General features: G+C 41.3%; 2 protein-coding genes across 2 annotated transcripts; one reads left to right on the top strand and one right to left on the bottom strand.

Annotated features, from left to right (window-relative positions):
- Positions 1-5102: 5102 nt before the first annotated feature.
- Positions 5103-13499, bottom strand: LOC310781233 (putative oxidoreductase YteT). The gene is made up of 14 exons (XM_083641796.1): positions 13378-13499; positions 12412-12523; positions 11882-11966; positions 11706-11779; positions 11530-11589; positions 10781-10888; positions 10118-10174; positions 9583-9713; positions 9064-9118; positions 8305-8397; positions 7820-7954; positions 7339-7440; positions 5921-6082; positions 5103-5453 (listed from the first exon to the last, which is right to left on the bottom strand). The coding sequence occupies exons 1-14, from the start codon at positions 13389-13391 to the stop codon at positions 5319-5321; spliced, it is 1323 nt and encodes a 440-aa protein (XP_083497922.1). The 5' UTR covers positions 13392-13499; the 3' UTR covers positions 5103-5318.
- Positions 13500-14098: 599 nt separating this feature from the next.
- Positions 14099-17873, top strand: taf10 (TAF10 RNA polymerase II, TATA box binding protein (TBP)-associated factor). The gene is made up of 5 exons (XM_083641578.1): positions 14099-14515; positions 14843-15000; positions 16581-16645; positions 17107-17221; positions 17549-17873. The coding sequence occupies exons 1-5, from the start codon at positions 14383-14385 to the stop codon at positions 17636-17638; spliced, it is 561 nt and encodes a 186-aa protein (XP_083497704.1). The 5' UTR covers positions 14099-14382; the 3' UTR covers positions 17639-17873.
- Positions 17874-18069: the final 196 nt, after the last annotated feature.

The raw sequence follows: 18069 nt of genomic DNA, 5'->3' as shown, positions 1-18069 counted from the left end.
AGTAACAATTTACAATAAGGGTCACTAACTCTTAATTAATGGTTAACTAGTCTTGCTTGCAAGTCTATCTCCGTTTCGGGCTGTGCCAGTGCAGGAGAGAGTCTGGCTCCTCTTACTCTTACTCTGGTATAGCGGTATAGCTGTTATCTTTACAACCATCCACCAAAAATACCAAGCAGGCCTGCTTTATTGCACAATCCAAATCTTCGTCAAAGCTTGCCATTTTCAGCGTGTAGGTTGCTAGCTTGCGTTGTTTCACAGCGGCGGAGGCATTTGAGAGTGACACACAGGGAGCGGAAAGGGATTTCCCTTCGCTCCGATTGAAATGGTCAGAACCAATAGCAAAGCTTAAACCCACATCAGCCTGCTTCCAGTGAGTCAGACTAACAGTTAACTAATGTGCAGAGGTGGAAAGTACTCAAGTAAAAGTACTGAAGTACATGTACTTGACTCGTTTTTTTTGAGGATTTGTACTTTTTAAGAGGGCTTTTACTCTTACTTGAGTAATTTTAATACTAGATATTCTATTCTAGTATTTTTAAATGTACATTGAGTAAATTAGTAAATTTTGATTTTTGTTTTGCACAGCGCACTATGAAAACAGCACAGTAGCATTGGGACTGCATCTGAACAAGCTGTTCAGTATGAAACACAAGACAAAGACAGGGACAGGGGTACATAATTAAAATATTAAACATTTTTAAAGTAACGCCAAATTAGAGCTTAGATCGGGCCCAAAAAAACAAGCCAGACCCGACCCGAGCCCGTGCACATTCTGTCTGAGCCGAGCCTGGCCCGAACCCAAAATCTTGTCTTAGTAAGTTGGCTGTTTATCTAAACTATATCTGTGTTGTCTGTTCAATGTAATGAATTGATAAGGTTCTAAGGTTACAATGTATATAACATTCTGATTATAACAACAAATATTACCCCAATTATAAAAAAAGAAAAAGAAAGGGCCTTATATCTGACCATGAGCCCGGCCTGGGTCTGAGCAATAGAGGGGAAATTCCGGCCCCACCCGGCCCCGATCCATGGGCCAGGTCAAGTTCAAGCAGAGAATCTAACCTCTAACCAACGCAAATGTACTTTTACTCAAGTACTTTGAGTACTTTTAAATAGGCTACTTTTTTCACTCTTACTTGAGTAATTTCCTGGACTAGTACTTTTACTTGTATTTGAGTTAATTTTTATGCCTCCGCCGGCAATAGCCAGGCCAGAGGCATTATGGATTCGGCTTGTCCGTACGTACGTACATACGTATGTCCGTCCGATGTTCGTTAACGCGATATCTCAAGAACGGCTTGAGATATTGATATTAACGCGATATGTCAGGAATGTCTTGATGGAATTTCTTCGAATTTGCCTCAAACGTCCACTTGGACTCAAGGATGAACTGATTAGATTTTGGTGGTCAAAGGTCAAAGTTCAAGGTCACTGACCTCACAACCGCTCGTTTCATGCTCGTTAACGCGATATCTCAGGAACGCCTTGACGGAATTTCATCCAGTTTTCCTCAAACGTCCACTTGGACTCAAGGATGAACTGATTAGATGTTGGTGGTTAAAGGTCAAAGTTAACTAACCACTACTCGGAGACTATTTGGACTAGACCAACCAAATTAGTATACATTAACCTTGTCTGTTAATTACGCATGCCACTTAAAGATGAATGAGGTCCAGGTTGAAAAATACTGAAATTCTCCTTTTAAGAACGGTACTACGGTACATGCATGCCTCAATATGCATCCCTTTTACTAGGAGAAAACTGCATGTCAAAATTCAGCAGTTTAATGTTTCTTTCCATTGCAAACATATATACCTTATAGAACATAACTTCAAATTCAAATGTACTTCCAGTCGCCAACACAGCACTTATTTCAATTAAATTGTGTTTGTGTTTTTCCACCAAAGGACGCTGTGGGGGGCATTCACAAGCAGAAAATGGACATAATTGCTGCTTTGTTCATTGGATTTGGATGTAACTTACACCAGAGGGGAATTATGTTCAACAAGGTATGTGTGTTTGTCGGCGAGCAAAGAAGCAAAGTGTCAGGCTTCAACATGCAGTTTGATGTGACGTTCCTCTCCATACAAAGAGAGGAAGGAGAGAATGGAACATAGAGAGAGCAGCATCTCTAAAGAAACAAAGACATCAGCAAGTTGCAGATGATACCTGCTGTAGGTGTATGTCTCCAGGAAATGCAATCTTGGATTACAGAGTGAGTTTACAAAATTAGAAACCGTGTAATCAGCTGTAATGTGTATAGGCTTTAACTCAGTGGAAAATATAATTGATTGTGTATATATTTAAGTATAATTATGTAGTAAATGGGGTATTATGTTGTCAGACAATGAGTTTTTTCCCCCTTACCAGCAAAGGTAATAACGTAATCAATCATTGTAGGAATATTATGTTTTTTTTTTTTAACATTTGACACTTTGTGGTGGAAACATTTTTCCCACAAACTTAACTGTGATAGTGACCAGTTGGGCTCCTCTGGAATCCTGGACCACAATCCACAATATCACGGTTTACCTGGGACTGGAGGACAAGATCAATGAGCTTCTCACTCTGAAGTCCTACTGTGGCTCCCAGGAAAACACCGGCCACGCGGTTTGTGGACACGTTAGGCCTGGTCAGTTGGCGAGTTGAGAGATGGTCATTATTCAAGATTGTAATCAATATGCTACAAACCAGATGCAGGCATCTGTAAAGGACATTTCATTTTTAACATACTGTAGCTTCTAGTATGAGAGCTGTGAGTATTCATACGGCTATACTTAGTTGTCAATCCCATCCACTCTGCTGTGCATTTTAAACTCTTACACATTTGTTTCTGTGTATCTTGCACTCCCACCAATACCCCCTATATACTCATACAGTATATATATATATATGTATATATACTGTATATATATATATATATATATATATATATAACTTTTCAATGTGGATTTCAGACATTTTCAAGGCCATGGGGGGGACAAGCTCAATCCTGTTTAAACAGTTTGAAAAATGGAACATAAAAGGGTCTAAACTAAAATGTAACTCCCAGTTGCTGCTGTACATTGCTCTCTCAGTTGCTGCTGCACATTGCTCTCTCAGCTGCTGCTGTACATTGCTCTTTCAGTTGCTGCTGCACATTGCTCTCTCAGTTGCTGCTGTACATTGCTCTCTCAGTTGTTGCTGCACATTGCTCTTTCAGTTGTTGCTGCACATTACTCTCTCAGTTGCTGCTGTACATTGCTCTCTCAGTTGCTGCTGCACATTGCTCTCTCAGTTGCTGCTGTACATTGCTCTTTCAGTTGCTGCTGCACATTACTCTCAGTTGCTGCTGCACATTGCTCTCTCAGTTGCTGCTGCACATTGCTCTCAGTTGCTGCTGCACATTGCTCTCAGTTGCTGCTGTACATTGCTCTCTCAGTTGCTGCTGTACATTAACTCTCAGTTGCTGCTGCACATTCCTCTCTCAGTTGCTGCTGCACATTGCTCTTTCAGTTGCTGCTGTACATTGCTCTCTCAGTTGCTGCTGTACATTGCTCTCTCAGTTGTTGCTGTACATTGCTCTCTCAGTTGCTGCTGCACATTGCTCTCTCAGTTGCTGCTGCACATTGCTCTCTCAGTTGCTGCTGCACATTGCTCTCTCGCCTTCACAACCTGAACAGAGACAATAAGTACCATTGCTGAGCAGCTCCCAGGGTTAAATAATATACCTTTTTGGTATGGTGGTAGCCTGGATAACCCCAGTCTTCAACGTGACGTATATGCCTGTAGCGCAAGTTCTCCCTGTCGACACACCATTGCCTTAATAGATGCTTTCATCATGGTTTGATTTACTGAAGACGTTTTTATTACCAGCCGCTGACAGCAGGGCTCGTATTGTTTTCACCTCTCAGTCTGTGTGTGTGTTTATGTGTGTATGTGCGTACATGTATATCATCAGGGCAAAAATGTGGTCCTAGACAGCCTAGCAGTAGCGGGAACTACCACATAAGCGGTTTTGAGTACTTTGACAGGTGTTTATATGGCTGTTTGTCTGCCATATAAACACATTGTTTATATGCCCCATCCCACATTGTGACTTCATCAGCATCCCTTCCCTGTGTCCCACTGATGATCACTCAAGCAATTGTGATGTCATCACCGTGATCATCAGTGATGTCACTCAAGGAATTGTGATGTCATTAGTGATGATGTCATCAGTGATGATGTACTGAAGGAGCTCCCTGCAGACAGCCTGGCTCGCCCTCTGGGACGCAGCGAGGTGATTGGTCTGGGGTTCCGCCTCACCATCTTCGGTGCCGTCACGTACTTCTCCATCAAGTGGATGGTGGACGCCATCGACCCCACACGCAAGCAGAAGCTAGAGGCTCAGAAACAGGCAAAGAAGTTGATGCGTCAGATTGGAGTTCAGAACGTCAAGCTGTCAAAATATGAGATGAGCATCGCAGCTCACCTGGTCGACCCGCTCAGCGTGCAGATCAGATGGAGAGATATACTGTAGCAGGTCTGATTTCTGTTCTTTGTTGACAAAATGCCCCACAATTGTCAAGTGATGTCATACCCACTGATGATGTGGATGACATGAGTTGACATGTTTGGTCACAACCCCCTAAAACGTGCACCCACCCTAGAAACCGAGCGCGCAATATTTCTAGTATATATACGGTATAACTATTAAATTGGTTGAATTGAATGAATTGAGAGTTCTTGACCGTATATGTTCTATATATGTATTTACTGTATGGGCTGTGAAAAGTTTGTATACACTGAAGTAAAGCAGACCATAAGATCAAGGACCACAATGGAAATAAGTCTGTGACTTTATTGTGTCATCCTTGTCAGTTTTTAAAGCTATGATGTATTTATTGTACTCTTGCTTTTTCTATTGTCGAATGAAATAAAATAAAATCAAAACCTGTATTTTAAATTATTGCTTAGGAAAGTAAACACTTCTTTTCCATCTGTGTATTGTTCTTCACAAAGAAAGTCCAAAATAAGTCCAATGTTTAGTCCCAGGCCTAAATATTCAAAGATATTTTATTCATACAACCAGAGGTGGAGAAGTCATATTGTGCGTGGCGTGACATACAGAAGCACTTGAGCAAATCACAATTCAAACACAATTTAAATTAAACAGATCAGCATCTATTTATTAAAATAAATTATCATTTATTATTATTAACATCTTTTCTGTAAAAATTACATGAAAAATCAACGACATTCCAGAGTAATTAATTGAAAATTCACTCACTCACACGCGCACACACGCGCGCACACACACACACACACACACACACAAATCTTTTGTGTTTTTAGGTGTTATTGAGGTTAGCATCGCCGCAGTAGATCACCCTGTTCTCCACTCGTGATCGCTCGGCTTCAAATACCAGGATGTGGCTCTGCAGCGTCTCCTCAGGACCTGAGCAGATCAGGGAAGCATCTTTGTTCTACGTACGTACGTACGTACGCACACACACGCACGCACGTGCACACACACACACACACACACACACACACACACACACACACACACACACACACACACACACACACACACAAACACACACACACACACACACACACACACACAAACACACACACACACACACACACACACACACACACACAAACTTATGAATCAACCATCAAATGTTCAGGGTTTCCTTTAGTTCTCAGTGTTTCCTTTTCCGCAGTGTCATTGCTCCCCTCAGGTTGAAAAATATATTTAAAAAAATAATGAAATGCATCATCTGCCCGAAAGGTTCTACAGGTAAACTCTGAAAACTGATTTCTGCAGTTATAAGTTAGATTCTGTGCATTTAATACCACCAAACCACTCAACCACCTCAAAGTGTGAGCATAGATTTGAAAGAATAAACATTGGACATAAAAACATTAATATAAGAATAATCACCGCCACAGCAGAAATGAAGGCATCCATCAGGTGGTAGTCTGCTCCACCGTGCGCACTCATGCCAAATTGCAAGGGGGCTTTGTTGGGTGGCGCGTGTCTGGTGGATTTCTGGGTGAGGAAGTCAAACACGGAAATCTTGTTGCCGTCATACGAGAGCTCCCCCTGTGGGAAGACCGGATTCATTACATAGCAGTTTGCTTGTGCAATGCATCCATCTCTATATAAATAGTGGCGATGGGGAGGCACTTTCCCAATTTTATTACTGCGAGCTAGATTAAGACCTTTATTTCGTAGCATTAATTCTACCATGAATCGCAATATTGAACACTCTCCTAAAGGATTGGAGAGGTTTTTGATTTGCTTAGCAAGAAAACAGAGAATTAAGAAATGAGATTGCAGCACCTTATATTGGTTTCATGTTATTCACCAGTTGGGATCTTTATTTTTTTGGAGCAAATATCAGCACCAACATTTTGAGATGGATTACTTGAAATGCGATAAGTGGCTTGGCCCAGCGTTTAAGTGCAGTGTGTTTGACTCTATACAGCGACATGCATTATAACCACAGTTCTAAGGTTATACTGGAAGGTTCAAGTTTGGTTGGACTACTGCAACGTGCTCCTGGCCGGCCTACCTGCCGCCAACATCCGACCACTTCAGCTCATTCAGAACGCTGCAGCCCGTCTGGTATTCAACCAACCCAAATTCTCTCATGTCACTCCCCTCTTCCGGGACCTTCACTGGCTTCCCATCTCGGCATCTCGCATCAAATTCAAGACACTGGTACTGACCTACAGGGCAGTACACCAGACAGCTCCTCTGTACCTGCAATATATGGTCAGGTTCCAAACCTCTCACCGCTCCCTTCGCTCCTCCCCTAGTGCAGGACGCCTCGCCCCTCCTTCGCTACGGGGGCTAAAAAGTCGCTCATCCCGATCGCGCCTCTTCTCGTCCCTGGCACCTCAATGGTGGAATGAGCTTCCACCTTCAGTCAGCACGGCTGAATCACTGCCGATCTTTCGGAAAAGACTAAAGACACACCTTTTCATGCTCCATCTGGGCCCTTCTTGAACTAACTTCTTTCTCTCTCTTAAAGCAAATAAATAAAAATAAAATACTAACTTAACTTTACCACTATTCCTTCAGATGTTGTAGTTGTCATAGACTGTGTTGCATAGTTGTTTGCTCTATTGCTGACAAATGTGTTATTGTAAGTCGCTTTGGATAAAAGCGTAAAGTGTAATGTAATGTAATGGTTCAATCTGGTTCATGATTGCCATTGTCAGTTGGTGCCGAGGGACAGGAGATTAATCATTCACATCCCCTGCCCAAATTGACCAACTGATCCAGGGCAGTCTCTCTTGCCACAAATCCAATTCAAATCCAAATTCCCCCTGAGTTTCTATGCAAAGTCTTACCTTGCTGCCACAGATGGTCGTCTTTCGCTTACAGATCTCCTCCGTGAACGCCACCATGGAGAAGGCTGCTGTTACACCGCCTTCAAACTCCATGTTCACAACCTGCTCAAGCAGAACAAAATCAGACAAAAGGACACAAATGGTAAGAAGCATTATGCCTGAAATGACATCATGTTAGCTTAAGTAACCAGACTATATTAATAATTGAATGTGAAAGCCACCCAGGCATAAAGTTGCTTTACTTTGATTTCCGGCACATTATGTGGCTCTTGGTTTTGGATTTAAGTATTGGGGAAATTAACGGATACCTACAGCCTATTTCAGACTTATATTTGACTATACCATCAAAATCAGCGCATTTGTGCTACATTTAATAGCAGTTCAGAGAAATGAAAATGCTGGGTTAAAAAGGGGATGATGTGTTACAGAGATCAACAGTCAGACTCAGACTCATGTGGCCCTCCAGCCAGTGCTTTCTCACCTGGTTAGTGCAGACATCGTTGTCACAGTCGTAGACACAGCGGCCGTACGGTCCGGTCCTGAGAGCCTCCGTCACTGACTCGATGTCTGGGAGCGAGTTGGGGCATATGACTGACACTGGCCAGCCAGCATTACCCTAAGGCACGCGCACACACACACACACACACACACACACACACACACACACACACACACACACACACACACACACACACACACACACACACACACACACACACACACACACACACACACACACACACACACACACACACACACACACACACACACACACACACACACACACACACACACACACACACACACACACACACACACACACACACACACACACACACACACACACACACACACACACACACACACACACACACACACCTCTTTTAACCACCAAGTGCAGCACAGTGTTCATGGATGGTAAAAGTATACAGTAGCAGGCACTTATTGGTTGGAATAGATAATAACCTGTTTCACTCTGTCCAGGTAGATTTTGCATGCCGAATACGGACAGTTTCCTTCTATGGGACAGTCCAGGCAGCGGCCTGCAGCACCTGTTGGCTGACACAAAACCACCAATGTCACATTTTATTTTATGCTCAATGTATATTGACATTTAATTGCTTTTTTGTTAGCAGCAGACAGAGCAGAGTATTGAGAAACTGTCAAAGACTGAATAAAAAAACAAACACACATATCACTTTTTAAATAAAGGATGACTTAGGATGACTTAATCGGTTTGATTAATTGGGGGTGATTATGTACAATTTGATAACTGGTGACTGCGAGTGTCAGTTCTGCTCTATAGTATTTGAAAATGAATAATAACCTTTCCTGATGCCATTTTCCCCCATGATCCCAATGTTTCAACTTTGGACTTTAGATTAAACATTTTACTGGGAGCAGTTCATGTGGCCTTAACAGTGACTGAATCCCGTGTCAATTAGTCTAATTGACGGATGGGAAAATTTAAATATATTTTATGTTAGTTTTCTGGTACCTGGATGGCAGGTGCATCAGTCACAGAAACTGTCTTTACTTTACCAGGCAGTCCCATTGATATTCAATGGAGACCTGGCCTAGAAATGGCAGCAGGGGTTAAACATACAAAACAGTACAAAAACATAGCTAAATAAATAAAACGCTGTGTTCTTATGTGCGGTGGCTATTGATTTCTTTGTGATAGTAGTGTGATGATATCTGGGTCAGTGTGACTGGACTACGCACCTTATTTTCTTTCCTGAAATGGCTGACAGCTCCAAATGAAGACACTTTGACACACCTGGCATGTACAAACTGCATGGTTAATGATTCATCTCAAGAAAATCACAAAGGCAAAACTAAGGGAAAACCTAAAGCCCCCTCAACTGCAGCATGGACACATAAAACAAAGCCCAAATAACTTGTTTTTGAAAGGCAGAGATATAGATATAGAGTATATATATATAGTCACGCTGTGACTTCTTCCTCAGCCTCTATTCATCTTTATGCTGCCTGTAGTATTGTAAAGCTCAAAAAGTGCATAATTTGGCAACAAAGCTGCCATGGTCAGGGGTTTGATTACAAAAAAACTAGCTGTATTTCTAAGGCATTTTGGATAAAGGCAACGACCAATTTTTTTAATATACTGTAGCTGACCAACCAACTTGTTTTTTATCGTTAACCTAATCCTCATTAACCTGATCTTATCTATGAACAACCAGGAAACGTGTTGAGTTGATGATTGATTGCTGTCGGATGGTTTACCTGCGCGCCCCAGCCCAGTGATGTATTAGGTCAATGTCATGGCATGATTTGGCCAGAAGAGCAAAAGAGCTCTCCGCTTCGTTCCTCCAGTTCCCTCGAACAAATGAGTGAGCGAAGTGATAGAACCCAACCTGGAACAAGAGAGTGATTCAGCTTGTAAACAGAGAACTGAAATATAACATGTTTAATTAATTAGAAACACTTATGGTTAGAGTGACAAGGCCAGATTGGTAAAAAGGTGCACTCAAACATGTACATGTATATTGTAATTACCGGTAGTGTACACATAATATCTGTATTGGTACATTTTCCCTGAATAATACACTGATCAAATTCAATTAGCTCGCAACTTAATTAGTTTGATCAGAATGTCTTCCACATCTGTATCTCAGGTAATTACAAAAAATTATTAGATACAGTTTATTCTCCCCAGTTATTGGTATCAATAGTGGACATGACATTGTCTGTAATTCTAAGGAATAGGGAAAAGCAATCAGGATTTCCAATATCATAATATTCACATCTGATTTCTTACCGGCTCGAGGTGCTGAATATGGATCACATCACCTATGACTCCAGCATCTATCAGCTCCTAGAAGATCAAACACTTCTTAACCGCTTGTGTTCTGCCCCTTAAATCAACCCAAAACACCATTTCAGCATCAGTACTGTAAGCCAGTTTGAATTATCGCCTCTAATCAATATCAGTACCAGGCACTTACGTAGAATGAAGCAGATTGATCACTATTGGCCTACAATAGTACAGTACTGCATCATTCGAGTTTCATCATTTATTAATTTGACCGCAGAATGCACTGACCACTGTATAGTGATCCTCAACCAGGAAAAACTATAATAATAGTCAAATAAGTTTTTTGTTTTTGTTTTTACAAACAGTGCACAACTTATTGATGGACTTTCAAAAACATATTTTAGGAGTTAACAGATACACAACAGTGTGGTTAGTTATGTCTAAAAAAAAGTTGTTTAGTTTGCATAGGCAATTCGGCATTTTCATGTCAGGAGACATTTATCTTCCCCTTGGAAAAGGCTTATTGTGTCAAAACATGTTAAAATAATGATACTGGGAGACCTAATCATGGTCGATCCTTTGAATGAGGAATGCCAACAATACTGTTATAGGGGATGATTTTGTTTCTTATTAAAAATGGAAGCTGGACAGATATTATGTGCTCACCTTGATCTTGTGGATGACAGGATCGTATCGGAGAACATGACCCACTGTCAGCATCACACCGCTCTGAGTGCAAGCCTCCACAATCTCTCTGCAGTCTTTGGCAGTTGTCTGAAATAGTTTTAACAAATGTGCATGGGGGCAGAAGTGTCACACACACACACACACACACACACACACACACACACACACACACACACACACACACACACACACACACACACACACACACACACACACACACACACACACAGACTTCACTCCTTCAATAACAAAATCTCCCAAATCAACAGCTCACTGACTGCCTCCATCTCCAACTCCTCCAACCCTAAGCTACGCGCGTTCGATTCCTAGGCTCGCCCGTTACATGGCCTCGCCCGTCCTGCGGCTCGCTGAGCTGGCCCTGCAGCTCGGCCACTGCGCGGCCTTTGCCTGCAGCTTGGCTGCTGTGTGGCCAATGAGACCAGCATCACTGATGATGTCAGATTTATGACATCACTGATGATGTCACAGTGGGATTTCATCTGTGGGATTTATGAGGGATTTATGACATCACTGATGATGATGTCACAGTGGGATTTATGACATCACTGATGATGTCACAGTGGGATTTATGACATCACTGGGATTTATGACATCACAGTGGGACAACCACAGTGGGACAGAGAAACAGAGAAACAAACAGACAGACAGAGCCCTAGCTCTCATTAATACTGATGATGATGATGATGATGATGAATGACGATACTCACTGCCATGGGTTTCTCCAGCAGAACATGGTAGCCCTTCTTTGCAAATGCAACCGCAGGTTCCTGTGGGAGACAAACAGGTTCATAACAGAGTTCACATTTCCAAATATTTCAGACCAACAATGAGACACCAAAACTAAGATTTGACAGTGAATGAAATGTTGTTATAAATTAGTTACCTTGTGAAGACGGTCTGGAGTGCAGATCAACACAGCGTCTGCAAACTTCTCTCTTTCTATTATGCTGTACCAGTCTAATTAGGATTAAAATCATTGGGAATTCATTAGTATGACACAGAGAAATAATTTCTGTGGACAACAAACAAGGGAAATTCTGCTTTTATTTTTATGCTCACCTTGAAATATGTTGTCATCTACAATGTTGTGCTGCTGTTGAAGTTTCTTGCAAGCAAATTCCCTGGGATCAGCTACTCCAACAACCTGAAATGGACAACTCCACTGTTTAATGTTGCCATAATAATTGTTGTCTTAGATAAGATATTACATCTTATCTGTTGTAATTTAAGATATTTTCCAGGCTTGGAAAGTGTGAGTGACACATTTTTGCTAAGAGATCGTGTTTCCATTCAAGTTGTTAAATAATTGATGTCAATCTCAACCTCAACCGTAGAAAAGATTAAACCTGTTATGGATTTGTGGTGCACCTTTTCAATCCAAGAGGCAAACTGAGTAAATCCAGTCTACAGGCTGACAGCAATTGACGGATCCATTTGAAAGAGGATTTAAATTAACTTCTCCACATAAATCATGATTCCATGAGTAGCCTGCATGCTGGCATGAATCTGTAAGGCCTGACATGAGTAGCCTGCATGCTGTCATGAAGCTGTAAGGCCTGACATTCTGTAAGACCTGAACCTCTGCAGACCTTCATGCGTTGAGGATGGATGGATGCAAACTGGGAGTAGATCTCCCCTCGACTGCCAGCTCCCACCACGATGACCCGGACAGGGGAAGAAGACATGCCAGCAGCCTGTGAACTTTGAGACAGACAACACAAAGCCATTGTCAACCTTTTTCATATCAAGGATCCCCAATTTATTACACACTAGGAATCTCGTGCGCTACGCGTCGCGTGCTCGATTCAGACCGAAATGTGATATAGACTCTCGTAAATATAGCTGCATGCATCGCTTCGTTTAAACAAGTAAAATGTTTCAACGTACTGTACAGCATCTAGCCTGGTAACCAGCCCCAATGAAGACTGCTGACAACTGCGATTCATATGGACCTGGCTACCAGGCTACACAGCATCTTCATCAGTCAAAACCATACAACCATTCATATCAATTGCAAAAATGCACAGGAGAATATTGAGGCTACAAGGAATAATAACTTATAAGTGCAGTATAATATAATAATAATAATAATAGCATTTTTGCTATTTATATCAAGTGATCTTTATCAGTGCCTAGTATTATATTGCACACAGTGTAGCTGTAGACTCACTTTCCCTTCTTTTAATGGTACTTCAGGGGGCGTACCTTGAAATGACCAGGTACCCTCTGTCTCTGCAATCAGACCCTTCTCACTCAAGAACCTCTGGTGGTCCCCGGGCCCCACGTTGAGAACCACTGATCAATATTTGTTTTTCTTTTAAATTATTCATATACATTATTTGGCATTGATTACCTGCTGAATAGGACAACATATCCCCTACAACCACAACATCTGAAGTTATGTAGGCTAAGCTATGCCTAACAATAACGTTACTAAAAGACCCAACAGATTAGCAATATCGTTTATTCAATATCCGATTTGCATAGCAGCAGCCTATGAAAATGACACACTCATAAAGTTACAATTGTCCTGTGTTTTGCTTAGCTAATGTTACCTGTTTTGTCCCATACAAGTGTCCAAACGTATCTGTCTGTCTTCCGTATACTTTACAACCTTTGTCTGGCCCTCCTACATACACAACATGCATTTTATACTCGCACCAATTACTGTATCTTGTGGCAACCCGAGTGCAATGAGTGCAACACGTCAGCTGCAAGAGCTACAATGGAAACTTATTTCCGGTAGAATTCTATTTGCAGCCTTCAAAATAAAGGTTCCTGTATCGGAATTAAAGGCCCTTTTCACACAGCAACCGTTTTGATGTGGTAAAGCAGGAAGTAAAGCAGGTTTACCAATACCATTAATGATGTTCCATTGGACACACTGGATGAAACAGTTCATTAGTCATAAGAAAACATAATACAGGTAGATGTGAGTGTTGGCAAGAAGAAACAGTTGAACATGTAATGCAATATATATATATATATATATATACCGTATATATATATATATATATATATATATATATATATATATATATATAATTATTATTATATAATTTTTCTTTTCTTTTCTTTTCTTTTCTTTTCTTTTCTTTTCTTTTCTTTTCTTTTCTTTTCTTTTCTTTTCTTTTCTTTTCTTTTCTTTTCTTTTCTTTTCTTTTACACTCCATACCAGTTGGTGGCGGTAATGCACCAATTCGTTGTTTGCCAACCGCCAATAAATCTTAAAAAACAAGAAGAAGATCTCCGTTACATACTGGGTCACATGACTCGGTCAGCTCTGCGGTGCGGTGTGTGAATTCGCTGCCAGTAAACATATTTTGGACTGCTATCTTCTGACGCTGCGATTTCCATATGCTATAAGTTACAGTAACAGTATTCGTTTACAACACACGGTTCGTAGAAGATTGTTATAACATATATCGCGTTTTTGCCGAAATAGCTAGCTAGCGTGTGCGTCTATTTGGTCGTTTCTCTGCGCCATCTACGTTAGCTAGGTAACGTTAGCACGCTAGCTAACACTGCCAAGCTCTGCAAAGAACGAAAACAACATCAACATGAACATTGATAACGCTAACCAGTCTGTCACATCAGGGGTTTCATCTACGACGTCTTCAACTTCAATTAATTGTATCGCAAATAATAGTATTACAGCCAGCGTCAGCAGCATCCCTTCTGTCACTAGTAATGGTAAGTTGAGCCAAACATGCCAGTAAGTTAACGTTATGTCCGCTGGTTCTAGTAGTAGTAGGTAACCGCTAGGCTGTTGTGGATGTTGGATGTATTTGCTTTGGCCCAAATCATATGTAATGAACATATTTCCACGTGCAACTTGATTTGTATTACTACTAGACCTGGGATTCTGTGCAAAACAAGGTTTGGATTTTGTACTGCAGGATACATTGAAGCAGTTAAAAATACCTTTACCCAGGAGTCAAATTCTTATTTATCGATAATTATGAACTTTTATTTCTTGTTTAACGAAATATGCATCCATCATTTCACCTTGTGTTGCAGCTTCAGCCTCAGCTACCATGGTGACACCATCATCAGACACATCTGTATCTAATGGCGTCTATCTTCCTGGTGGTATCACTAACGGGGATATAAAGCCTGCCCTCAACACCACGCCCCTGGCAGATTTCCTGATGCAGTTGGAGGATTACACTCCTACAGTGAGTCAAGTTGTATCATGCAGGTTATGCTGCATTCACGCCATTCTCACGTCATGGGAATAATCATTGCGACTTGAAGTCCATACCAGTCATTTGAATTTGTTCATGCTTTCAAACTCGTTCATATGCCACAAATGAAGATTTCTGTAGACATTGGTTGCCCCCGATCAGTGTTTTTCACACATGAACTTGCGCAATGATATGTTGAGTTTATGGCAAACCAAACAGCAATTTTAACCACTATAGAAAAATCCAGCGAGTAGTAGGGTTGGGCTATTCAACTTGTTTGTTTCTATGAAATACGTTATGAGCGTTATGAGCGAAGCAAGGCTGCTGTGTTTCTGCTTCTCCACTATGTTGATGTGCCAAAACAGCCCATTAACCTTACTGCTTTAGTTGCCTGCCTCTCTGCTCTAGTACTCAATCCCACTGGTGGTTGCCTCTCATGCAGAGCTGTCCTGCTCTCTTGTAAATATGTAACATTTGCTATTCTGTTTCTGATGATGTTCAGAGAATAAAAACTGGAACATGTACCTGGTGTTGAAGTGCAATGCAGCGGAGCAGCCACCTTGTGGCGGAAAACAGTATAGTAGCAACTACAGAATACATAATTTGGAATTGGCGGCTCCCTCAAAGCCCTACAATGTGATTTGTAATGTGATTTTTACTGTAATACCATATACTGCGAGAAACTTTAGGGAAGGTTTAAAGGTATACAAAAATTGATACCATTGTTCAGTCATTTCTTATCATTTTAAGAGATATGATTACAAATGTCTGAATTCAGGAAGTCAGAAATTGGCATCTATTGACAAACCTCTACTTCCCAAGTAAGCCTAGTATTTACAACTTGATTTCAGCTCTGACAACACGTAGCAAAACATTTATTTAAATGTAATGGTGGTGCATTGAACAACCTGCTGTGTCATGTAAGCATTGCACCTACATGTATCTGTTGGATCCACAAGTGTGCGCGCACTGCCTCTTTAAACGGCAGGGTTTAATATACACGTCGCTGCTGATTGGGTAACACCTCTCTGACACACCCACCCAAACGAGAGACAACGTACCTCAAAGCCCGTCGCACACCGTTTGGAGGAAACATGATCTTCAACCCGGAAACCGTAGCCAAATGGTGCACACCGTTTTATAGATTGAACACAAGCCTGAGGTGAAGAGAATTTTCAAATAGGGAGATTGTATATATTTCCCCCCATATTATGATGTGAATCCAGCATTACTCAAAGGGCACATTAGCTGCCAACCAAGGTCTGGTTAATTTTGATAACAGCTGGTAAGTGTGTGTATACTTCTGGCCACATTGGCAGATCACCAACAATCACAGAGAAGTTGTATTGTAAAAAATCTAGTTGGCTAGTAAAAGGGTGGCTGGATTTTGTGATTTACTAGCCACTGTCCTCACTAGACAAGAAGTTTACTGCCCCGGTCAGAGGATGTACCATTCTGTACATTTTCATTTAGATAATCACTAAATGACAGAGGTGTTCTTCTAAAATAGATTGCTGGTAGCAGTGAAATCTAAGCTAACTGAATCTCAACTACTTTTCCCCCCCCCCCAGATTCCAGATGCAGTGACGGGCTACTACCTCAACCGGGCTGGCTTTGAGGCATCTGATCCAAGAATGTAAGTGCTGCTATTGAGACCGATTAGCAAGTGTCCATCTGTCCGATACTAAATTGAACCTTGTAAATCTGGCATTTTCCACAATCATAGCTGTTCACAGTTGTCATATTAAAAAAACTAGTCTGGGGGGGGGGGGGGGTATTCTGTGTGCTTGTCCAGGATTCATAGTTGGATTTGTATTGGCTTAGCCTAGATGACACTCCAATGTCAGAAAGAAAGTGAAAGTAGGAAAGATAATCTGTGAAGAGACGGTTCCAGAACTGTACTACTGATCACTGTTTTTATTTGACATGCACTCAAATGAAAAGGGAAAAGAGAAAGTTTCGTATCAATGATACTGAATACAAGTGTATTGAAAATATTTAACAGTTACAGGGCTATGGTTTGTGTATGGATCATGTTGAAGGAGTACAAGCAGGCGCAAAACCACAACACTGATGACTTGGTCTTTGTTTCCGTAGAATCCGATTGATCTCCCTGGCTTCTCAGAAGTTCATCTCGGATATTGCCAATGATGCACTGCAGTACTGTAAAATGAAGGGCACCGCCTCAGGAAGCTCCAGGAGCAAGGCAAAGGTTGGTGCTTCTCTGCACTTTTAACAGATACATTAGATATAATTTAGTACCTCACTAAGTTCACAGACCACAGAGGTGTGTGTGTGTGTGTGTGTGTGTGTGTGTGTGTGTGTGTGTGTGTGTGTGTGTGTGTGTGTGTGTGTGTGTGTGTGTGTGTGTGTGTGTGTCTGTGTCTGTGTCTGTGTCTGTGTCTGTGTGTCATTGTGTGTGTCATTGTGTGTATGAAATGAGTGCGGTTGGACGATAATGACAGTGCTACCATCATTTTGTTCCTGATTATTCATGGTGTACTTACAGTATCCGTTTACTTTGCTCTCCCCAATACAGGATAAGAAGTACACTCTGACTATGGAGGACCTGTCTCCTGCCCTCCAGGAATACGGTGTCAATGTCAAGAAACCTTATTACTTCACATAGAATTTCCTTTGTTAAAGGCCTTTTGCTTTTGCTCATTTTATCTCCTTCCTGACCCACTAGTCTTTTGACACCTTTAGCACACAAAAAGAAAGAAAGTCTTGATCATGGTGCTTTACTACAGCCTTTGACAATTCTTTTTGCAGCCACTTTTTCTCTTCTTTTTTAGTAGCGCAGACTTTGCATTGTGTGATATTGTAAAATTACAGTGTTTTATTGTGAAAAATAAAAACAACAAACATCTACAGTATGTGTATTTGTGTGTCTGAAGCATTGAGATGGTCTGACATGGGTGTTGGTTAAAGTGTTTGCCCACTAGATGGCCTAATACTGAAGTTAATGTTATGAAATGGCACTACATCCTGGCTTCCTCCCAGTCTGGAAATCTCGTGTAGATGAATAGTAGCAGAGATCGTTAATATTATTGATATCCC

Source organism: Poromitra crassiceps, assembly GCF_964638095.1.
Source record: "Poromitra crassiceps genome assembly, chromosome: 8".
NCBI classification, from domain to species: Eukaryota; Metazoa; Chordata; class Actinopteri; order Beryciformes; family Melamphaidae; genus Poromitra; species Poromitra crassiceps.
Note: the sequence above shows the minus strand (reverse complement) of the source record. Positions and strands in the feature narration are given on the sequence as shown.